General features: G+C 42.4%; 1 protein-coding gene across 5 annotated transcripts in view; it reads left to right on the top strand.

The window, feature by feature from the left end:
• LOC137372007 (RNA-binding motif, single-stranded-interacting protein 1-like) overlaps positions 1–24,752 on the top strand; it is a 511,784-nt gene that overhangs the window by 212,662 nt on the left and 274,370 nt on the right. Inside the window, exon 1 of one of the 5 annotated variants that reach the window (XM_068035258.1) lies at positions 16,829–17,050. The exons of the other annotated variants lie outside the window; for them this stretch is intronic. Within the exon in view, the coding sequence (XP_067891359.1) occupies positions 16,985–17,050 (66 nt within the window). The 5' untranslated portion in view covers positions 16,829–16,984. Of the gene's footprint in view, positions 1–16,828; positions 17,051–24,752 lie in introns of those variants that run through there. 5 annotated transcript variants of the gene reach the window in all.

Here is a 24,752-nt window from a genome sequence, read left to right on the forward strand (position 1 = left end):
ACATCACCACCACCTTATATTTATATTGCACCTTGAGCAATAATAAAACATCCCAAGGCACTTCACAGGAGCATTATAAAACAAAATATGACACTGAGTCACATAAGGAGATATCAGGTCAGATGATCAAAAGCTTGGTCAAAGACTTTAAGGACTGCCTTAAGATAGAGAGCAGAGAGGTGTAGGAATGATATTCCAGAGCTGAGGGTCTAGGAAGCTGAAGGCATGGCTACCAATGGTGGAGCGATTAAAATTGGGAATGCTCAAGAGGCCAGAATTAGAGGAGCGCAGGTATCTCGGAGGTTTGTGGGCTGGAGGAGATTACAGAGATAGGGAGGGGTGAGGCCATGGAGGGATTTGAGAACAAGGATGAGAATTTTAAAATCAAGACTTTTCTTGACTGGGAGCCAATGTAGGTCAGTGAGCACAGGGGTGATAGGGGAACAGGACTTGGTGTAAGTTAAGACATATGAAAAATAGAGACGTTATGCTAAACCTGTATTGAATCTTTGTTCAACCAGACATGGAGCACTGTCCACAATTCGCCATATTACAAAAAGGATATAGAGGCACTGGAGAGGGTGCAAAAAAGATTTACAAGGATGGTACTAGAAATGTAAGGTTAGACCTATCAGGAAAAGGTGAACAGGCTGGGTTTCCTTTCTCGAAAAGAGCAGGCTGAGGGGTGAACTAATAAAGTTATGAAAGATTTTGATAGAATAGACGCGGAGTGAGTGCTTGTAGGGAAGAGCAAAACTAGAGGCCATTAATATATGATATTCACCAAGAAATCAAATAGGGAATTTAAAATAAACTTCTTTACCCAAAGAATGGTGAGAATGTGGAACTCACTACCACAGGCAAATCGTATGATGCATTGTATGATAGGGGTACAGTATTCAGGTGGTTATATTCTGGACTGACAATCTAGAAGTCAAGAGTTCAGATCCCATCACGGCAAATTGTGAAATTAATTGACACAAGATTAAGTGACCCTGAAAGCTACCAGATTGCTGTAAAAACCCAACTCGTTCACTAATGCCTACATGATCTGGCCTGCATGTGACTGCTATCTGACAATATGTAGCGGAATGAAAAACAAGGTGTCTGTAGTTCTTTCCTCTAGATTGGTAGTGTTGCAGGTTATTCCTTTGAAAATTGCTGTTTTTTGTTGAGTGTTTCAAGATCCTATTAGATTTTATGAACCCATATCATACCTTCCACGTTGAATAAATACTTGAATTGGATTGACACCTGAAGAAGAGATTCTCAGGTGAGGTTAGGAGTTTTAAGGTCTACTCATGCAACTCTGAATGGGGATAGAGAACCAGGTATCTGAAGATGTCTTCAGAAATCCTTTCCAATGGCATTTTGCCTATAATTATTGTCGATCTCTTTAGCTGAGAGACCTGGTGAAGCCACCTAAAGAAGGCTCTTTCTGAAGCAGGATGTCCTTGAAAAGTCTCACTGCTGCTGAGACAAATGCTCTAGTGTATATTTTGCAGCATTTCTGAGCTTGCCTAGATCTGAGGATGTGTGTGAGCCAGACCAGGATATTGTACTCAAACACAAGTGGGGCATGAGATTTGGTCCACAATTTTGCATGCTCCACAGGAATCTTGTTTCAGAAATCCAGATCTTGGGTTTCTTTATTTTATCTGTGCTACTTATCATCTTTTTAGCACCATTCTTAATTTCTCTCTTACTTGTCATTCTTGGACTTTTGTCCCTGCTCATGACACCCCCTCACCCTCTTTTTCATCTAATCTGACATAACAACAGTTCTGCATTTCAAAAGAAATACATTATGTGAATCACTGACATGATCAGGTATTTTATAAATGCAATTATTATCACAGGATTACTGGGTATCTACCTACTAGACTGCCCATCATTTTCTTTCACTCCTGACAGCTCACTTGATTTAGCCAGTTGAGACTAAGCACACAAGTGCAGACTTGGGGCAAGCCAGGTGAACAGCTAATACTTTTGAGGATGTAATGCACCCGCTGCTGTGAGATCTGTAATAACTTGCAAACTCATCACCTGATGATTTCCCAATGTGGCTCACAATCTGGACTCTAGGAATTCAAAAGGTAGAACTTCAGGATGAGGGTAATTAATTTTTTTCTTCCTTCATGATTTTATGTACAGCCATCTTGGGGTGTGATTGTTAAACAAGTTTGGTTTGGATGTAATTGTAATTTCTGCATCAAACTGGCTGCAGTTCACACAAGGAGGGAGGAGTCAAGTTAAATTTCATCCAGTTAATGCCATCTATGTGATTACTGTAGAGTACAGTCGAATGATTGAACCTCTGCAATGCATAAGTGGCAATAAAATGTAATATACAGCAGTAAAGATTCAAAAAACTTGAATACATTGCCACACTGGATTCACAAAAGAAAACAAATTATGCATATCTCAAGGGAGGAGTCAGCATAGATTTGTGCAGGAATCATATGTCACTGGGGACCAGCAGATGATAGACGTTGCTGTGATACTGAGCCTTTGTTTTAGAATGAGAATAGACATTGACTGAAGTTGATAACAGAACAAACAGGATTAACTTGCTACTATCTTAGGCATGCCAGAAAATAGTAAATTGGATATTTATTACCATAGAAATGGGTCTGGAGGCATCTTAATTCTCCCAATGTTACATGAAACTTGGAGCCAGTGGCTGAGCCCTGACAGCAAGTATAGTGTTCTACATTAGTTTTGTGTCACTTGAGGCCATTCTTGTCTTTGCAGATAAAAATTCAAAATTTTTTTTTCAAGAATGAAAATAAACCACTTCACGACAGCTGAATATAATGTTATCTGGTCGCTTATTTTGTTTCAGCAACCCACAACTCCACTTAGCTAGATCAAGACTTTTATCTGCTCACTTTGAATCTCTCTGCTGCAAAGTGATTCCTAATCAAAGATAAAAACCCTTTTCTGGCCAGGCATACTTTTTGTAGCGTGTGCAATATCAAACAGTGTAGGCTATTTATAGTAGTGACCTTGTGCCATGTGTGTCACCTACCTTGCTTATGCAACTCTGGAATGTGCCAAAATTGATGGTGCTACTTGGAGAGTTTGTTTCTTTTTTTTCTTAAACCACTGCTTCTGCAGCAAGTTTTAATTTGAGATAGTTAAAAATCAGAGTTTACAGCTGTTTTGTGATTGCAGCTTTTGGTAACTGATATGTAATTTTAAAAAATGACTTACAAGGTTGTGTTACAGTCAATGGGTGCAGCTCATGTGAAACACAAGTGTGAAGCTCAAGTAAAAACTATTCTGCAGTTCATACTGTTGTTAAGTACTGTTGTGTAGTCATATTGTGATCGCTGGGTAACAGTATAATGATGTAAATCTTAGTACAAAATAAATATTTGAACTTAATGTTAACTTGAGATTCATAACCTTTTGTCAGAAGGTTACAATGTCCTGCTGCCCTTTGTAAAATGGTATTTGTACTCAAGGTCCTTTACTGAAGGTGACTTTGTTTCAACCATTTCACAGGTGGCCTATTTTCTTTACCTACACTTAATATCTGTAGGGTTCTGTGACCAAGAAATGAGGATTTTCTAATCGTGTGGTTGAATAAATATTCCAGTCCAAAGTAACAGGCCTCTCTTAGCCTCATGTCATTCGCAATTTGTTTTTTGAAAGTCACCAAACTTGAACTCCATATATGCGTTTCATATCATGCACTTTCTTTCTGCAGCTCCTTCCACCTTTCTAAATTGATTCAGTTCTGAAGAATTATTGTATGGGCCATCAGTGACCAGGAGAATCATTGTTTTGTGCAAAGGGGTGTGAGCCATAGATACATCTCCCAGTATCCCTAGAGCCAGGAATATCTGCATCGGATTCTCACATCTCATTCATAAACTTTGATGTGCTCATATTTAATTAGATTTCTCTATCTTCAAAGACCTTGACTAGAAGTAAACTAAATTTTCTTTGTGACTGATGTAGTTGGTGCAAGTGGTCTCTGTTATGATTGTCTTATCACTTGTTTTGTAAAGCATCCTTCAAGATATAATCCGATGCATTCTTTACTCTTTGAATGTGCAATTGTCGGTTTCCAAGGTAAACTTCAGGAAGTTCCATAGAGTAGCTAAGGATACATCTGTAATATTTTTTCTCAGAGTAAACAATAGCATTTTAAACCCAAAGGACTTCAATTAAACTCTTTTCTCATTTTATATTATTGCAGCGCCATTGTCCCCAAGGTGCAAGTCGCACATATTCAACAACACTGCGGCATGTAAACTTAGTCATCTGCTAACATTCGATGGCAGCAGAAACACAGTTTTTCCTGCTTTCTAAATTATTGTCTCCCTGAATGTCCTTGAAATCTGTTTTTCATGGTTCATTATGTGATACAAAATAACATCACACATCGCTGGCCAAATGCAGTTTATTTTCAAATTAAAACTTTTTCAAAATAGTATCCATCTTTATTTGGTTCCCACCAATACCAACATGACATTGCCCTGAACTTTAGCAACTGGGTGCCTGGTTAGGCTCAATCCAGTGGTGTAAAACCTCAGCAACCGGTTCACCTCCAAACTGATCATTTTAACTTCATATTCACTCCATTATTAAGACTGCATTCTTCCACCTCTGAAGCACTACATGCATGCATATTACCTCTTTGCCTCCAGCTGCTGAGGCACTAATCTATATCTTCTTCACATTCAGAATAGATTTTTCAAATATTCTTCAGCCTGGTCTTTCTGGTTCAATTCTTTACAAACTGCTTCAGAGTTGTGGACCCTGCCCTCTTCTGCAGCCTTAATCCACCCTATCTTTGTGACCTTCTCGAGCCAAATATCCCAGTCCATATCTTCTACTTGTCTGACTCCATTGATCATTTCCCATTCGTTGTGCCCCATCATTGGCAGCAAGCCTTTCAGTTCCTGCTTTCCTGTTTTCTGTAACTCTCCAACAAAATCATTTTTATTCTGATGAAAGGACACTGACCTGAAACGTTAACTCTGCTTCTATCTTCACAGATGCTGCCAGACCTACTGAGTTTTTCCAGCACTTTCAGTTTTTATTTCAGATTTCCAGCATCCACAGTACTTTGCTTTCATTTTTATTCCTATCTTGATTTATTTATCCATATCCTTTAAAAGCTATTACAGACTTTGCTTCCAGGATTGTTTCTGGGAGGGCATTCCGATCCCTTTGCTCTTTTGGTGAGGACCTTAAATTTATGTATACAACATGTATAACCATAAATAAAAGGTGAGAAAATAACACAGAAGCAACACAATGGTTTGTAAAATTTTGTTACTTGTTGCCACTTGGGATAAATTCCATCTTCAATAAATAAGAATTAAGTATTTGGTTCATACCACAACTGTAGAATAAAACATTATTTACAATTATTGCTTAGATTCAAATTTAGTTGGACAATAGAAAGCACAAAAGTGCTTTAGTATTCATGTGCTTTTGTTCTTAACTCTCCCTAGATGTAGTTAAGAAATACATTGAAAATTCTGTAAGTAATAATTTTTATTTAAATCATGAAGTATACTCAATACAAATAATTTATTCAATGAGTTGTCATGAAGATGATTTAAATCTCCTCATGTAGATGTTATAGCATCATCAGGATGTATTCCTCTCCTTAGCCCTCACGATCATATAGAAGGTTGTCAATTATAGGAAGTTTTAGGTCCTGGGAAAACATATGTTTGATTTGGAAGCAGTAGAAAGTGTATTAATTTCAAGGCAGTTAGGATCCAGGGAGCACGATGAGAATGTTGGATGGCGTGTCAGGAGGTTAGGAGGAACAGGAGAATATGTCCAGAGAAGCAATGGCCAAGGCAGGATCAATATAATAAGCTAAACACAAAAAGAAATGTTTAACGTTGACAATGAATGCACAAACAGGGAATTTAAAGCTGACCTTTCAGGTCAGTGACCCTTCATCAGTGAAGGCTCACGGACCTGAAACGTTAACTCTGCTTCTCTCTCCACAGATGCTGCCAGACCTGCTGAGTATTTCCGGCATTTCTTGTTTTTATTTCAGATTTCTAGCATCTGCAGTATTTTGCTTTTAATTTAAAGCTGACCCCGGACAGGAGAAAAATCCCTGTAAGGAGGGAAGTCACACAAGAAAATTAGAGAAAATTCAGAGACATAAAGATATGGATGGGATTTTGGGCAGGTAAGTGAGGCAGGAAGAACTTCAAAGCAATGGAATAAGCGAGTCAAGGCAACTTTGAAATAAAATAGATGAAAAAATAGACTTTGTCATCAAGTTTTAGAAATTTTGAATAATTGTCACTTAACGTTTCATTATGTAAGTCCACAATAAAGATGACTTTATCAGTAATCTTACCCACTGTTCTGTCATTTCTTTTCATTATTGTATGTGGGATATTCAAGTGCATGAGGGAGACCACACAGCAAATTGTGGAACTCTAGATCCATTAGAGTCTACAATTGTTTCTGGTTTTGTGTGACATTTCCTTAAGACAGCCTGGACTGGACAATCAATTGCATAAGAAATTAGGGTGGTGATGACCTTGATAGCTACAGGTAGGATTGTCAATCCTCCTGGATTGCCTGGGTGTCTCCTGGAATGGGGCAGAGTTCTCTCGGGCCGTTGCCCAGGAGATCTTATGTACTTTAATATTTTCTGCCACAGCGGCATCTGCTCCCCACTCAATGAAATTACCCCTCGTGGAGGGTCAGGACCAGCTTGTGTGCTAGGAACAATTGGGATGGGGCCTCTGCTGTTATGAGGAGGGCTCGGGAGTCAGGAGAATGGGGCTCGGGAAGGAGAGTACAGGATGGAGGGGTAAGTTGACATGGGGAATATGAGTTGGGGATGGGGGATTGGCAATGGAGAGGAGGACTCTAGCTGTCAAGGTAATTGGGGTTCAAGTGGAAGGAGAGATTACGATGGGACTGGGTTGTGGGTGGGAGTGGGAACCTGCTTCTTACGCACAGCTGAGCGCAGCAGTAACATGTTGTGTGGAAACAGTACTGAGACAGGAACAGCCACTTAAAGGGTGAGTGAAAGCTGGAGGTTCTATTGTAGGTAAATAGTGAAAGATTGTTACCACTGGTGGATGAATGGCCGGGGAACACGTGAAGGAAGACTGAAATTCTCACTGGAAGAGCCAATGGAGAAGGTAGAAGGAAGGATCTTGAACTGAAAGCTATTATAGCATGGGATGCTTCGCCGCAAGTGGCGACTGAGGTAGAGACTAGAATATGATTTTATAAAGAAGTGGGATAAAAGGAGGAATGTATAATAATCTGGGAGGAGTGGGATTACAGAAGAGAGTGCCAGCACAGGCACCGGGGGTGAAATTATCACCTTCTGTGCTGTAATTTCAGTATAAAAACTTTTCTTTATTGTGTCTGAGCCCAAGGAGTGGTTTAGAAATGTTGGTGCTGAGCTGAGTGCAGGAGGATGTGCCCTGTGAGAAATGCCACAAACACTGAACCTGCTGTCTTTGTGCATTCTCTTGGTTTGGTTCAGGTCAGAATGTGCTAGCCAGATTTGATATCTGAAATCCAAGTACGGATTAGCTCTGACAGATGCTCTAAATTTAGATTTGTCACCTTTACATAAAATCTGAATTCAAACCAGTGTCCAAGGAGATAGGGAGAGGTTGGCATCCTTCCATCTATGAAAGATGATGGACATGCAGCAAACAATCCATTTAAGTGGGGTGTCTTCTCTTGGTGCACCTTTGCTGATGGCTGTGAAGGCCAGTCCTTGAGAGGCAGGTTCTGCTACAAGTGCTGCACATGAAGCTGCCAAGTGACGCTGTGAGTTGTTCTTTTTGACGTTGGCGCCTGTTGCCAAGTTGCTATAGCAACTGGTCATCATGGTAGTGCACACCAGTCCACAGGATGTATTGCCATTTCCCTCCTTTGCCAGCTAGTGACTCCTAAGTGCGATAGTCGACATTTAGGGCCGACATGTCACGCTTGCAAGCATCTTTGAAGTGGACCTTTGGGCGCCCCACTGGCCATCTGGCCCCGGCCACTTCACCATACAGAAGGTCCTTGGGTATGTGACTGTCTTCCCTCTGCAGACATGTCCAATCCATCAAAGACGCCTCTGTTTGATCAATGCTAACATACTTGAGAGCTCTACCTTTGCGAAACTGCCACATTTGTGATTTTGTCTTGCCAGGATATACCCATAGTGTGCCACAGACAGCGAAGATGGAAATTATTGAGCTGCTTTTCCTGGTAGCTGCAAGTTGCCCATGTTTCACAGCCATACAGCAAGGTGCTGAGAACACAGGCCTTATAAACCATGAGCTTAGTCCTAAGGTCAGCTTGGTGTTATCCCTTGGTCGTTTCGCAAGTCAGCCAAAGGTGGGAGCTAATTTCACTATGCGTATTGAGCTCTGCATCAAGGGACAGATTGTCTGTCACCCTGGACCCAAGGTAGCAGAATTTGCGAACCACTTCTAATGGGGTGTTATTTAGTGTGATCCGGGGCAGAGGTGCAACACCTTATCCCATGACCAAGGTTTTCTTGATACTTATAGTCAAGGCGAACAATTTAAAGGCACAGTCTTCGTAGCTCAATTTCCGTGTGAGCAACTAGTGCAGCATCATTAGCGTAGAGGAGCTTTCTGATCAAAATGTAATGTGTTTATGTCTTTGCTTTCAGCCTTGATAGATTGTAGAGCTTGCCGTCTGGCCTAGTGTGCAAGTAGTCTTCTTCCATATCTGCAGGGAAGGCGAAGGTCAGGAGCATGGAGATTAAGATGCCAAACAGAGTAGGGGCTAGGACACAACCCTGTTTCACTCCATTCTTCACTCCAGAACTGTTGGAAGTGGAGCCATCAAACTGTACAGTGCAGCGCATGTTGTCATGGAAGGAACGGATGAGACTGAGGAGCTCTGGTGGACAGCCCATTTTTCTAAAATCTTGTACAGCCCTGCTCTGCTGATGGTGTCGAATGCCTTAGTGAGATCTACGAAAGTAAGGTAAAGGGGTATACTCTGTACACTTCTCTTGTAGCTGGCGTATGGAGAAGATCATATCCACAGTAGATCTGCCAGCGTGGAAACCGCACTGCACTTCCAGAAACACTCGGTCTGCAAGTAAATAGAGTCTTTTAAGTTTGACCCTAGCAAAGGCCTTCCCCATGATGCTAAGGAGTGAGATGCCTCTCTTTTAGGGAGAGCGATTGGGCCTATTAAGTGGCATTGATTGGGGAGCCTGACCACATCTTGTGTAGTGCAGGGGTATTCTGGCTGTAGTTTCAGAGTGAATATTGGCAGGTGATAGGATTAGCACTAGTTTTAGGTAAGATATTAGGACATGATGGACTAACAGTACTTAATTGTATTATGTGGTCTCCTCTACACTGGGGAGACCAAACGCAGACTGGGTGATCGCTTTGCGGAACACCTCCGCTCAGTCCGCAAGCAGGACCCCGAGCTTCCGGTTGCTTGCCATTTCAACACTCCCCCCTGCTCTCATGCTCACATCTCTGTCCTGGGATTGCTGCAGTGTTCCAGTGAACATCAACGCAAGCTCGAGGAACAGCATCTCATTTACCGACTAGGCACACTACAGCCTGCCGGACTGAACATTGAGTTCAATAATTTCAGAGCATGAAGGGACCCCATTTTACTTTTATTTTTAGTTATTATTTTCTTTTTCCTTTTTTAATATATTTTTTTGTGTTTATTTTATTTTGTTTGTTCTTAGTTTGTTCAGTTTGCTGACCCACTTTTTTCATGTTTGTACTTGCTGATGTTCAATATTCAGTCCATTAACACCCTATCTGAACTAATGCTTTGTCTTTCAACACACCATTAACATATTGTTTGCCTTTGCTCCATGAACTTCTGGTCAGCTATTCTGTGACCTTGTCCTATTTACACCTTCTCCTTTGTTATCTCTTGCTCCACCCCCACTTTACTTGCTTATAACCTTTTACATTTCTAATATTTGTTAGTTCTGAAGAAGGGTCACTGACCTGAAACGTTAACTCTGCTTCTCTGTCCACAGATGTTGCCAGACCTGCTGAGTATTTCCAGCATTTCTTGTTTTTATTTCAGATTTCCAGCATCCGCAGTATTTTGCTTTTATTTTAATTGTTTTATTGTTAGTTATGCAGGAAATCTGAGTTTTACCAGTATTACTATTAGTAATTGGCTCAATGTCAGTGAATTACTATTCGTTAGTGGTGGAAGCAAACGTCCTTTGAGAATCCCTCCCCTATCTTCAGTTTCCTTCATCACCACCTTTGAATTCCCTTCTTCACCTGCCCACAGGTGGCCTCCTGGTTCTTGGAATTTTTTGCACAATGGCTGTTGACATGAAATCACAAACCAAGCTATTCAATTGCAGAGGACCCAACTGTCTCAGATAAATGCAGCAACATTTTCAGACTTCATATGGTCAGAATGTCACTGAATTAAACCTCCTCGGAATGCCTTGACCCAGCATTGGCAACCCCAGATAAAGAAAATGCAGTGCCCATAGTAGAGGCACACTGCAGATGAGGTTGCAGCATACGTCTTAACTCATTATGGCTTCCCTTGTGAAATGCAACTTTCACAAGTACTGCTCCTGGATCAAGGCCTAACCTTGGCCCAAGGTTGTCCAACCTTGTCCTAGGCCCAACCATCTTCAGCTACTTCATCAGGTCATAAGGTCAGAAGTGGGGATGTTCGCTGATGATTGCACAATGTTCAGCACCATTCGTGACTCCTCAGATACTGAAGCAGTCCATGTAGAAATGCAGCAAGACCTGGACAATATCCAGGCTTGGGCTGATAAGTGGCAAGTAACATTCGCGCCACACAAGTGCCAGGCAATCACCATCTCCAACAAGAGAGAATCTAACCATCTCCCCTTGACATTCAAAGGCATTACCATCGCTGAGTCCCCCACTATCAACATCCTAGGGGCTACCATTGACCAGAAACTGAACTGGAGTAGCCATATAAATACCGTGGCTACAAGAGCAGGTCAGAGGCTAGGAATCCTGAGGCGAGTAACTCACCTCCTGACTCCCCAAAGCCTGTCCACCTTCTACAAGGCACAAGTCAGGAGTGTGATGGAATACTCTCCATTTGCCTGGATGGGTGCAGCTCCAACAACACTCCAGAAGCTCGACACCATCCAGGATAAAGCAGCCCGCTTGATTGGCACCCCATCTACAAACATTCACTCCCTCCACTACCGACACACAGTGGCAGCAGTGTGTACCATCTAGAAGATGCACTGCAGCATTGCACCAAGGCTCCTTCCACAGCATCTTCCAAACCCGCGACCTCTACCAACTAGAAGGACAAGGGCAGCAAATGCATAGGAACACCACCACCTGCAAGTTCCCCTCCAAGTCACACACCATCCTGACTTGGAACTATATAGCCGTTCCTTCACTGTTGCTGGGTCAAAATCCTGGAACTCCCTTCCTAACAGCACTGTGGATGTACCTACCCCAAATGGACTGCAGCAGTTCAAGAAGGCAGCTCACCACCACCTTCTCAAGGGCAATTAGGGATGGGCAATAAATGCTGGCCTGGCCAGCGATGCCACATCCCATGAATTTTTAAAAAGTAGCAGTTATGGCATCAAGGTATATCAGGGGTACCTTTAGGTGGGATCCTAATGCCTCCTGTGGTATCAGTCTAGGCTAGCCTCCCACTGTTCCTCCGCAAAGCACAGATAGAGTAGTATTTTTGCTCGAAATATTAGCCTCTATTGAATGGATAAAAGTCTCACAGCAGAAAGACCCAGTAGTCAGTAGTGGAAAGAAACAAGAAAAGAAGCTTGGGACAAAAAAGGCAGATCTTAACTAAATTGTTAAGTTGTCTACTGTGGCCTTTTAAATTGACTTTCACCTCTTACAGCATCGAGGAAATCTGGGCACTTGTAAGGCCGGGTGTAAATGAGATAGCAATGATAGAAAATTAGATGTAACATCAACATAATGTCTACCTCATTTAAGTACGCCTGCCCATATTTGGTTGGGTACTTCCAACATGTGGGAGAAATTATGCTGGAAAACATGTCGGCCTGAAAAAAAGCAGGCAGGCATCCAGTGTAACAGGTTCTTACCGAATTGATGGTCCTTGCCTTTGACATACCATTCAAAATTGAGCTGTAGAACAGAGGAAAATCTAGGCTAATAAATATGTAACAGAACAAATAGTTCGCACTAGGACTTCCATAGAATCATACAACACAGGAGGCCATTCAGCTCATCGTGCCTGTGCCGGCTATTTGAGTGAACTACCCACTGCCCTGCTTTTTCCCCATAGCCCTTTACTGGCTGCTCCTCTCTCACCATGTTGTTGCTGCTCTTGGCTTTGCAGGAAATGCTAGGCCCCTGCCCATCCCACCCCATTCCCTGGTCCTCTGTCTCCCATCTAACCCCCAAACTTCTGATCCCTATTCCCTAGTCTTGCTCTCTTCCCTCGACCTCCATTCTTGACCCATTTTCCAGACTTTGTCCCCAATCATTTGTCACTATCTTTGACCTCCCCAGTCCCGAGTCTCACCCTGTCCCCTGATCCCTATTCCCTAGTCACCCCCTGCCCTCTGTCACGCTATCACTGACTCCCAGTCCCTTGTCCTATATTCTTACATAGCAGGAGTAGGCCATTTGGTCCCTCGAGCCCATTCTGCCATTCAGTGAGTTCATAGCTGATCTGCCCTAACTCCATATTCCCACCTTTTCCCACATCCCTTAATACCTCTGGTTAGCAGAAATATATAAATTTCAGATTTAAAATTAACAATGGACTGAGTATCAATTGCCATTTGCAGAAAAGAGTTCCGAACTTGTACCATCCTTTGTGTGTAGAATTGTTTCCTAACTTCACTCCTGAAAGAACTGGCTCTAATTTTTGGACTATGTTCCCTAGTCCGAGACTGCCCAACCAAAAGAAATAGTTCCTATCTATCTACCCGATGTGTGCTATATTTCAGAAATCCAAGTGGTGAAGGATAGAACTGCAGTCAATCTTTCCACATTTTATAGGCATTTGGTTACAGAGATACACATTACAAGCATGCAACTCTGAACCCGACAACCACAGTTTCAGTCTGTTCCTATTTATAAGGCCACAAGTGAATCCCCAGTTAATGCCCACTGGGTGCATATGATTAAATACAATTAATATACAATTAACAATCTGCTTCCCTTAAATATCTTGAAAACTTCGATCAAATCACTCTTTAACTTTCTAAATTCCAGGGAATACAGTCCTAGTTTGTGTAATCTCTCCATGGAGCCCAAGTATCATCCTGATAAATCTATGCTGCATTCCCTCCAAGGCTATATCTTTCCTAAGGTGTGGTGCCCAGAAGTGCCCGCAGTACTCCAGGTATGGTCTAACCAGGGCTTTGTATAGTTGTAGCATAAATTCTACCCCCTTGTATTCTATTCTTCTAGATAGAAAAGTCACATTCCATTCGCCTTTTTGATTATTTTCTGTACCTGTCCTTGACATTTTAATGATTGATGTTAATAGACCCCATTGTCTCTTTGGGCCTCCATTGTTCTAGCATGTCTCCATTTAGAAAATACTCTATTCTATCCTTTTTAGGTTCAAAGTGGATGGCCTCTGTCAAGAAAAAAACTATATACCAAATAATAAACATTAATTCATCAGTTGGAAGCTTACATTAGACTTTAAATGGAGAAAATCCGACAGTTAACTTTAAAAAAACTGGCAGCCAAGATGGCTACTGCAATTTGCATCTGAAATACCTTTGCACATTCCAAGGCCCAACCAGACCCAGACGTCTGAGAAGCCCTGGACCCAGAACAATGGCTTGCCTATGTTATTGAATTACCTCGGATTGCTTCATTAGCATGGCAGTCAAAGCAATCCTGATACCAGCCCTCCAATGTTGGGGGTCATGGCGGGGGTCCCGGAAAATTCTGCCAGGAGAGACCCGCCTCGACCCCCGACGCCGAGCAGGCCCGCCTTGACCCCTAATGCCGAGAAGGTCCCACCGCAATTTATCAGCGGCAGCAAGGCCTCAATGCGCCCCCTCCCCCACCACCAAGCAGCAGGGCCTTCATTTGCATTGCAAAGTGTATTCAGATAAATGTAAATAAACCTACCTAGACCAGGCGACTATCTCACGCCAGTATTCCAGCCAATGGTTGGAAGTCCCCTGCCTTTGGATCATTGTTTGGGGAACTGAAGCGAGACACTGGTGGAGAGGGGGGAGGAATGTAATTCTCAGGGAGGGAGGGGAGCAGAGGTGTCAAGAAAACACTATATGCCAAATGAGAAATATTAATTCATCGGTTGAAAGCTTACACTAGACTTTTAATGGAGAAAATCCTACTGTTAACTTTTAAAAAGCTGGCAGCCAAGATGGCCCAACACAATTTGCACCTGAAACACCTTTGTACATTCCAAGGCCCAACCAGAGTCAAAAGTCTGAGAAGCCCTGGACCTAGAACAATGGCTTGCTCTAAGTAATTGAATTACCTAGGATTGCTTCATTAGCATAACAGTCAAGGCAATCATGACACATTGGCTTTGAAAGAGAAAACCCCTCTGAGTGTAAATACTGGCATCCTGGGGCCTGTGGAGCCAATCCTGAACCTTGTATCTCATTAGAAGGTTCCAGAGAATACCCTGAGGCAACCATGTGACCGCCTCCCCAGGCTGGAAAAAACTGGGAGCTTTATTACACACAGAGAGGCAAGCAATAACTGAGTGTCTAGCAGCAAAGAAGGCTGTGTGCGTCCCTTTCTTGCTTTCTCTCTCCCCAGAAAACATTAAGTTTGAAAACCGTCTGGAATTGTGGACCCTCCAAGCCTGCAGACTGCTACAGCCAGAGATCAGGGGATGAGAGCCCACTTCAATTCTGCCTCCAAGAAAACCCTGAGCAAAGCAGGCCAGCCACAAGTGCACTTTGGCCAGCCTAAGACTTCAAGAATACAACTCCAGTCAAAAGACCACCGAATCATCCAACCTCAGACTGTGCATTTAACTTTTATTTATTCTGGACTTTAATCCAACCAAATTAACTTACTTTCCACTTTGCAATCTATTTGTGTGTGTGTGATCCTTGTGTGAATGTGAAGCGTACTTTTTATTATTTTAGATCGGGTTTCGCTTGTTGAAGATAATAAACTTACCTCTTTCTTGTTTAAACTCAGGAAAACCTGTTCGATTGGTTCTTTCATGATCACATTAAAGGTAAAACACACAATGAGGTGGTAAGCACAACCACTGTGTAAAAACTGAATAAACCCTGTTGCAGTCAAATAAGAGGAAGGGCAAAAGGGACGAGTGTCACCCCCCCTCCTCACTTGGCGGTAGCACCTCACAATTGCCTAAATTGAAATCTGTTTGCCACAGTTATGTCCATTCACATAATCTATTTATATCTCTTTGTAATTTTATGCTCCTACCTACACTGCTTACAATGCCACCTATTCTTGGTGCAGCAAACTTGGATGTGTTAGATTTTATCCCATCATCTAAACTGTTAATAAACACAGTGAATAGTTTAGGCCTCAACACAGATCCTTGCGGGACACCACTAGACACAACCTGCCAATTAGACTAACTGCCAATTATAAGGGACTTTATCAAATGCATTCTGGAAATCCATATAAATAACATTCATAAACATTCCCATGTCCATTACTTTAGACACCTCTACAAAAAACTCAGTCAGGTTCATCAGGAATGATCTACTCTTTACAAATCCATGCTAGCTCTCTCTGATCAGCTGGAAATTTTCAGGTGTTCAAGCACTCTCTCCTTAATTATAGACTCTAGTAATTTCCAATGTTATAGTCTTAGAGCTAGGCCATTTAAAAGAGAAATCAAGAAGCATTTTTTCATATAAAGAGTACTAGAAATCTGGAACTTTCTCCTCCAAAAGTGGGTGCTGGGTCAATTGAAATTTTCAACACTGAGAGTGATAGTGTTTTTGTTAGGTAAGGGTGTCAAGTGATGTCGAATAAAGGCATGTAGATGGATTTGAGGTACACATCATCCATGATTTAATTCAATGCTATAACAGACTCTTGGGCTGTTCCTGTTGCTATATTCCTCTGTTCTTCATGTTCTTCAAATGTGAGTTTAGGGAGTTGGTGTCAGCAGGCTATCTGACTACTGGGGCTTAAGCCATCACTGCATACCTGATACTGTCCTGACACATGCACTGGAGCAGCAACATACAGCTTCACTCTCATATTTGCTAGTGCTTGTTTTGATTACTCACCTAAACATTTCAGTTTGAATATCATTCCTTTTTCATTAGCCGCCAGTCCAGCCAGTGAAAATGTTACGCATCTGAAGTCTTAAGTGGTTGAAGTATTGGCAATTTAAACTGTTTACTAATTAAATTTATTTATGAACTACATCATGCTTTATACATGCCCGTTAAGTCTGCATCTTGTAAATTAGATATAAATTTGTTTTGAACACTAATCGTAGGAATGCACCAAGTACTCATATACTGTATAATACTGAAATATCTACTTTTCCAGTGTATGCATAAAATTAAGTCCTGTAGCTGTAACCTCTTCATTTATTTTTCACAGATATAACTTCAGTGCACAAACGAGCACTTTGTGAGTTCCTGATTGTTGCTCACAGTTGTCTATAGATTGCTGTTATATTTGTTTTATTTTCAATTTTTTAAAGAAAATCAATGTAAGAAAATTGTTCGTAATGGCATTTTTCATACTAAATACAAAGAGTTCTGTTTTTATTTACTTGCTGCACCCTATAGAGACACGGGAGCCTGAAGCAAAATGCCTTTCATTCAACAGTGTGATCTCAGTTTGCTTCCTCCCTCTGCCCTGTGGTTTTCAGACTCCTCCCAAAACTAAGGCCTACTGATCTGCCGGTGACTCTCTGTGCATAGCAGTGAGTTATGTGGTGCTCCCCCACAAACAGGCTGATTTGCAGATTCGTTGTTTGAGCTTGCTTCCTGTGCAACATAATCTCACTCGTGTGACTTGACTGTGTGATACCAAGGACTGTAAAGATGCTGCTGTCCATGCCACAGATGGGGTTTGGCCCTCGCTCTCACCCTGTACAGCAAGCTAAAAAGGTAAATACAAAGCTTTTTGCAGCAGTTGTGCAGTTCAGTGAATTGAGTGTATGTTTTGATATTCTATCTTTGATAGATGAAGGAGGTAGCTCTGTGAGCTGGGGAATTTTTTAAATTAAGGAAATGACCGAGAAGGAAGTTGCAGTAGCTTAGGCACACTCAAAGGAAGTCTTGTCATGGTCCCAGCAGCAGAATTCTTAGAACAGTAACAAGGCCAACATCTTTTCATGACTCTGATCTTCTAAAATTTATGCTTATTTTCATTTTTTAAATGTGTAACATTATGTGTGTGGTATTAATTCTTATGAAAGGTAAATTATTTAAAATGTAGTTAAAATACTGAAGTATTTCTGCTTTGTATGTAATGTATTTGATTTGTAGTTTTGAGGAGACTTTTTTGTCGTGGATGTGATGTTCGTGGAAGGTGATAGTCTGCTCTTAATACAAAGTGGGTGGATGGTTTATTTAAAACCTTTCATATTGCACATTTAAAATAGTTGCGCATAATTTCCAGAATTACATAATGAAGCTGGCCTTTACCTTGCTGAGGTAGTGGCTGTATTGTTTTTTTCTAAAAGAACCTTTGAGGATGTGCTGTGAGTTACTCTTCAACAGTCCCAGTTTTGTTCCATACTCTGTCAAAAGTGGTACCAAAAATAGGAATTCAGCCACTCAACCGAGCAGCAGTTTTAGTCTTTTTGTTCATCCAGGGACATGGAAAGGGTTTAATATGGAATGTACTAAATACAGAATGCATTTTTGTTTTGAAGATATGTTGTGAATCTTTCCTACATGTCAATTGTAAAAGGACTGCGATTTACATTTTACTTGTACTGTTTGCCCTCTTGTACATTTCTATTATCATCAGTTAAGTGGCATTTTACTCTGGTGTGTCATTTAAACGTTATTGTTAGTCCCCAACTACAAAATTCTATGCGGCTGTAAATGTTTTTGAACTCGTTCTCATTGATCTGCATCAATGATGTCTGGATATACTGTAAACCTACACTGAAGGTCACTAATAGATTGGTCCTGGGGGGAAAACGCAATACCAGTGTGTGGAGCAGAATCAATTCAGATCCGTTTATGTAAAAAAAGAATCAGCAGGTCAGGCAGCATCTGTGGAGAGAAAAGCAGAGTTAATCTTTCAGGTCTGTGACCTTTCATCTGATGACTTGAAACATTAATTCTGTGTTTCTCTCCACAGATGCTGCCTGACCTGCTGAGTATTTGCAGCATTTTCTGTTTTTGTTTCAGATTTCCAGCATTCACAGTATTTTGCTTTTGTGTTATTAAAAAAAAATCTATTCAAAAATCAATAATGGCACAAATCTAGTATTTAGATATAAACTTGGAACTATTTACTAGTTCTTAGTGTTACAAACAGAAATGCAGATGTGCATTAATTTTGAACTGGATTCAGATACTCCTGACACTTAAAAAAAAAACCTGATATTTGCATACAGTATTTTGTTCGTTAGGTCAAATACTGGTGACTGGAATGATTTTTAAAAATTACTTTTTAAAAAGTAATGGTTTATACTAGTAGTTGACTTACTTTGTGTTTCTCACCTCTGTCCAGTGGTTGGTTTTAGCAAGCCAGTGAACATCATTTATTGCAGTCTTTCCTGACCCAGGAAACCATTCCTTGCCTCTGGACTAGCTGGGCAGTGGATCTAATTCATTGGAGTCCCTTGTTACTCAGGAAAATCTTTTCATGGACTAGCTTTGGAGTTTTCCACTTTCATCCTCCAGATTCAGACTCAAAAGCCTGATTTTATTGTTATGTTCATCCCTGGAATTGCTGGTTCTATTGTGTGAATTAAATTAATACACCTAGATAAGGAACAATAGACCCCCCCTGAGTTATTTCACTGTCTGGTATATTACTGACACAGCAGCAAGAAATGCCCCAGTGTTAATAACTGGCCTATGTTGGCCTATGAGCTTAGCAGGGTTGACAGTGAGGATATGATGTAAGTGTTTAACGTTAAGAACAGGTAGTACAAATTAGATCCAAGTAAACTTTTCTACCACTTACAGAATTTAAGCACAAGTGGTCATAATTACAAATTAAGAACAGCAAAAGAAAATAGGAAATGCAGGAGGAGTATTTTCGCTGGTAAATACAGAACAAATTATGGGGCATGGGTGGTGGAACAGAGATCCTTAATGGGTTTAAAAAGGAAAGAATTAAACAGGTTTTTGCCAACAAATAGGATGCATGGTTATTAGAAATACATCAAGGCAATAGATAGGCCAGCTCAATGGATGGAAGGTTTTCTGACTTAAACTATCAGTAAGGAGGAGGCCCTCAACTACTGGTTATGTGCTTCTCGCTTGAAAAACAGATGACCAGCAGTTGAAAATCTGATGGGGTCCTTGTGCCTGCTTTAATTAATTTTCAGGCATGCCTTTAAATTGGTGCACAGCACTTGGGGCCAAATAGGGTGGGAAGTTATTTAAATATGCAAGTTGTGATCCTTTACCTATTATAGGACCCGAATTGCAACTTTCAAGGAGATATGGGTAAAGCATTCATGATGCATGCTAGTCCCACTTTCTTCAATTTGCAGATGATACTAAAATAGGTGGGACAGTAAGTTGCAATAAAGAAATAAGAAATCTACAAATGGATATGGATAGATTCGATAAATGGGCCAAAATTTGGCAGATGGATTTTAATGTGGATAAGTGTGAGGTTATCCATTTTGGGTCGAAGAATAGAAAGGCAAATTATTATCTGAATGGAGAGAAACTTCAGAGTGCTTCGGTGCAGAGGGATCTGGGTGTTGTTGTGCATGAATCGCAAAAAACTAGTTTGTAGGTACAGCAGGTGATAAGGAAGGCAAATGGACTTTTGACATTTATTGCTAAAGGAATAGAGTATAAAAGTAGGAAAGCGTTGCTGCAACTGTACAAGGCATTAGTGAGACCGCACCTGGAGTATTGCGTACAGTTTTGGTCCCCTTACTTGAAAAAGGATGTAGTTGCATTGGAGGCAATTCCGAGGAGGTTCATTAGATTGATTCCAGAGATGGGGGGCTTGTCTTATGAAGAGAGATTGAGCAGTTTAGGCCTTTACTCTCCAGAGTTTAGAAGAATGAGAGGAGATCTAATTGAGGTATATAAGATGATTAAGGGGATTGACAAAGTAGACATAGAGAGGATGTTTCCTCTTGTGGGGCAATCTAGAACGAGAGGTCATAGTTTTAGGATAAAGGGTAGCAGATTTAAAACAGAGATGAGGAGAAATTACTTCTTTCAAAGGGTCGGGAATCTGTGGAATTCACTACCCCAGAGTGCGATGGATGCTGGGACATTGGGTAAATTTAAGGAGCAGATAGACACGATTTTTAATTAGAAATGTGTTGAAGGGTTATGGAGAACAGGCAGGAAAGTGGAGTTGAGGCCAAGATGAGATCAGCCTTGATCGTATTGAAAGGCGGAGCAGGTTTGAGGGGCTGAATTGCCTACTCCTGCTCCTAGTTCTTATGTTCAGTTGTTGACAGGACCTTAAGGGGACTGTTGGAGGACTCTCCGAAAAGATAATTTTTGGGGAAAAAATTTATGGAGCATTGGTGCTCCTCTGGGCCCCACAAAAATATTCCGGTCCATTGCTGGTCTGTTCCTATTCCCCTCATCCAACCTTAGCTTCCGGCTGACTGCATGCCGTAGCTAGCTGATAGTTCCTTCTTACCTGACTGATGAGCTAAAGTGGGACACAAGTTTGGCACCTCCAGCTTACTGAGAAAAAGCTAATAGAGCTTGAGCCTTGTTTGGGCCTCCCTACTGCCACATTGGGCAGATGCTGTGTGTGCATCACTGAAATCATGCACATACAGCGCCCAACCTGAAACTCTCCCATTATGTGATCATCAAGTTTTTAGGTGTTAGTGCCAGTCCAGAGACGTTATCACATAATCCAGGCTGACACTTCGGTGCAGTACTGAAGGTGTGCTGCATTGTCAGAAGTTCCGTCTTTTGGATGAGACGTTAAACTGAGGTGATCTCAGATGGACATAAAAGATTCTGTGGCACTTTGCAAAGTAGAATAGGGTCAGTTCTCCCTCAACCAACACCACGAAAACCAGATTATCTGATCATTTATTTCAGTGCTGTTTATGAGACCTAGCTGTATTACTACTGAGCTACTGGTTCCTATAATTTTCTTTTATTCGTTTGGGGGATCTGAGCATCGCTGGCTACCAGCATTTATTGCCCATCCCTAATTGCCCTTGAGAAGGTGGTGGTGAGCTGCCTCTTGAACTGCTGCAGCCCATGTGGTGTTAGTACACCAACAGTGCTGTGATGGGAGTTCCAGGATCTTGACCCAGCGACAGTGAAGGAATGGCGATATAGTTCCAAGTCATGATGGTGTGTTGCTTGGAGGAGAATTGCAGATGGTGGTGTTCCCATGCATCTGCTGCCCTTGACCTTCTAGGTGGTAGAGGTCGTGGGTTTGGAAGATGCTGTGGAAGGAGCCTTGGTGAGTTGCTGAAGTGCATCTTGTCAATGGTACATGCTGCTGCAACTGTACTTCTGTGGTGGAGGGAGTGAATGTTGAAGGTGGTGGATGGGTTGCCAGTCAAGCAAGCTGATTTGTCCTGGATGGTGTCGAGCTTCTTGAGTATTGTTGGAGCTGCACCCATCCTGGCAAGTGGAGAGTATTGCATCATACTCCTGACTTGTACCTTGTAGATGGTGGACTGGCATTGAGGAGACAGGAGGTGAGTTACTCGTCGCAGAATTCCTAGCCTCTGACCTGCTGTTGTAGCCACAGCACTTATATGGTTGGTCCAGTTCAGTTTCTGGTCAATGGTGACCCCCAGGATGTTGAGCGTGATTCAGCGATGGTAATGCCATTGAATGTCAAGAGGAGATGGTTAGATTCTCTCTTGTTTGAGATGGTCATTGCCTGGCACTTGTATGGCTCGAATGTTACTTGCTACTTATCAGCCCAAGCCTGGATGTTGTCCAGTTCTTGCTGCATATGGACAAGGGCTGCTTCAGTATCTGAGGAGTCGCGAATGATGCTGAACATTGTGCAATCATCAGCGAACATCCCCACTTCTGACCTTATGATGGAGGGAAGGTCATTGATGAAGCAGCTGAAGATGGTTCAAACTGAGATGATCGACTTCCAAACCCACAACCATCTTCATTTGTGCTAGGTATGATTCCAACCAGCAAAGAGTTTTCCCCCTGATTCCCATTGACTCTAGATTTGCTAAGGCTCCTTGATGCCACACTTGGTCAAATGCTGCCTTGATGTCAAGGGCAGTCACTCTCACCTCACCTCTGGAGTTCAGTTTTTTTGTCCATGTTTGAACCAAGGCTGTAATGAGGTCAGGAGCTGAGTGGCCCTGGCAGAACCCAAACTGAGCGTCACTAAGCAGGTTATTGCTGAGCAAGTGTCGCTTGATAGCACTGTTGCCAACCCCTTCCCTCACTTTACTGATGATCGAGATTAGATTGATGGGGTGGTAATTGGCTGGATTGGATTTGTCCTGCTTTTTATGTACAGGGTATACCTGGGCAGTTTTCCACATTACTGGGTAGATGTCAGTGTTGTGTCTGTACTGGAACAGCTTTGCTAAGGGTGCGGCTAGTGCTGGAGCACAAGTCTTCAGTACTATTGCTGGAATATTGTCAGGGCCCATAGCCTTTTCAGTATCCAGTGCCTTCAGCTGTTTCTTGATATCACGTGGAGTGAATCGAATCGGCTGAAAACTTACATCTGTGATGCTGGGGACTTCAGGAGGAGGCTGAGATGGATCATCCACTCGGCACTTCTGACTGAAGATGGATACATATGCTTGTGCCTTGTCTTTTTCACTGATGTGCTGGGCTCCCATATCGTAGAGGATGGGGATGTTTGTGGAGCCTTCTCCTCTTGTCAGTTGTTTAATGGTCCACCTCCACTCACGACTGGATGTGGCAGGACTGCAGAGCTAAGATCTGATCCGTTGGTTGTGGAATCACTTAGCCCTTTCCATTGCATGCTGCAGCTGCTGTTTGTCATTCAAGTAGTCCTGTGTTGTAGCTTCACCAGGCTGACACCTCATTTTTAGGTATGCCTGGTGCTGCTCCTGGCATGCCCTCCTGCACTCTTCATTGAACCATTGCTACCGTAGAACAGTGAATACAGTTCAAACGTACTTTGTTGCCTGTGAAGTGTTTTCGGATGTGCTGATATCGTGAAAGATGCTATGTAAATATTTCCCTTTTGTGTCAACCGCAGCTCAGTTGGCAGCGTTCCCGCCTCTGAGCCACTTGGTTCCAGATCCAAGTCCTAGTCCAGGGCTTGAGCACAAAAATCAAGGTTGACACTCCAGTGCAGTACTGAGGGAGTGTTGAACTGTTGAAGGTACCGTCTTTTTGATGAGACGTTAAACCGAGGACTCTTCTGCCTGCTTGGGTGGATGTCAAAATGCCATGGCACTATTTCGAAGAAGAGCAGGGGTGTTATCCCTGGTAGCCTGACCAATATTTATCGCTCAATCAACATCACAAAAACAGATTATCTGTTCATTATCACATTGCTGTTTGTGGAGTTTTCACTCAAATGGGCTGCCGCATTTCCTACACTTCAAAAGTATTTCATTGGGGGGGATTTTATGGAGGTGATGGGGGGTCTTGGCTGTCAGCTGGAGAGCCTGTGAGACCCATGTTGCATCCTTTGGGGAAGACCTGCCGTATAATGAGCCAATCAGGCAGTTAACAGGCCACTGGCGGGCCTGTCCTTGGATCGGGACCCCGGGGGCAGGAATTCTCACCCGCCGAGAGCTGCTGGCCAATCAGAGGTTGGCAGCTCTTTTGCTCAGCAGCGCCACCTGGGAGGTGCTGGAATGACACCCACTGGGGGCCCAGGATCGCGGAGTGACTCAGCCCAGAGGTAAGTGATGACGGAAGGGTTTTGCAGGCTGGGGGTCATGGGGGAGGGTGCTCAGCAGCAAAGGCAAAGGGATGGCCTCAGTGGGCTCCCCCTTCCTGATGCTGGGTCCCTTCATCAGGCACTGAGTGCCTTTGAACAAGGGATCTGCCCCTGGAAGACCACAAGCAACCTTGCATGTGTTTGCATGTTGTGCTACCCTCGTGGCGACAGGCCTGCCTGCCACTGGGTTAATACCAGTGGCAGCAGGAAGAGGTCCTTAATTGGGCATTAATTACCCCTTAATGGCCTCCACTGGCAATGGGGTGGGAAGGCTGTCCAGGGGCCTTCCCGCCACGGTCTTAATCGGGGTGGAGGCAGGAGGTGGCAGGGTCCCCATCCACCACCATCCTGCCTGATTAAATGCCCTCCCCGCCTCCCATGCGGGAGAGCATAAAATACCAACCATTGGGTGTAAAGCATTTTGAGACATCCATTGCTTTTAAGGAGGTAATATACATTCTGATCAAATAATTCTTTGTATGATGACAATGTGGCAATAAAGCACTGTGAAATATATTACAGTTTGCCACAGTAATGTTCCTGTACTTTAGAGAAGCCTTAGTTTTTGTCTAAGTCTATTGATCCTATTGTTTGAAGTCCTGGTGAATAGATATACAAGAGTGTGTGTGTGATTAAAACAATAGTTTTGCCATTCCTGGTCTATCCTAAACATGATTTGACTTCTTTACAGTAAATGGTGGAACAACTTATGGTTGCTGTATTTTAGTATCAAAATTTCAGGAAAAGAATACGATTGTATTTTCT

This window comes from Heterodontus francisci, chromosome 7, assembly GCF_036365525.1.
Source record: "Heterodontus francisci isolate sHetFra1 chromosome 7, sHetFra1.hap1, whole genome shotgun sequence".
Classification (NCBI taxonomy): domain Eukaryota; kingdom Metazoa; phylum Chordata; class Chondrichthyes; order Heterodontiformes; family Heterodontidae; genus Heterodontus; species Heterodontus francisci.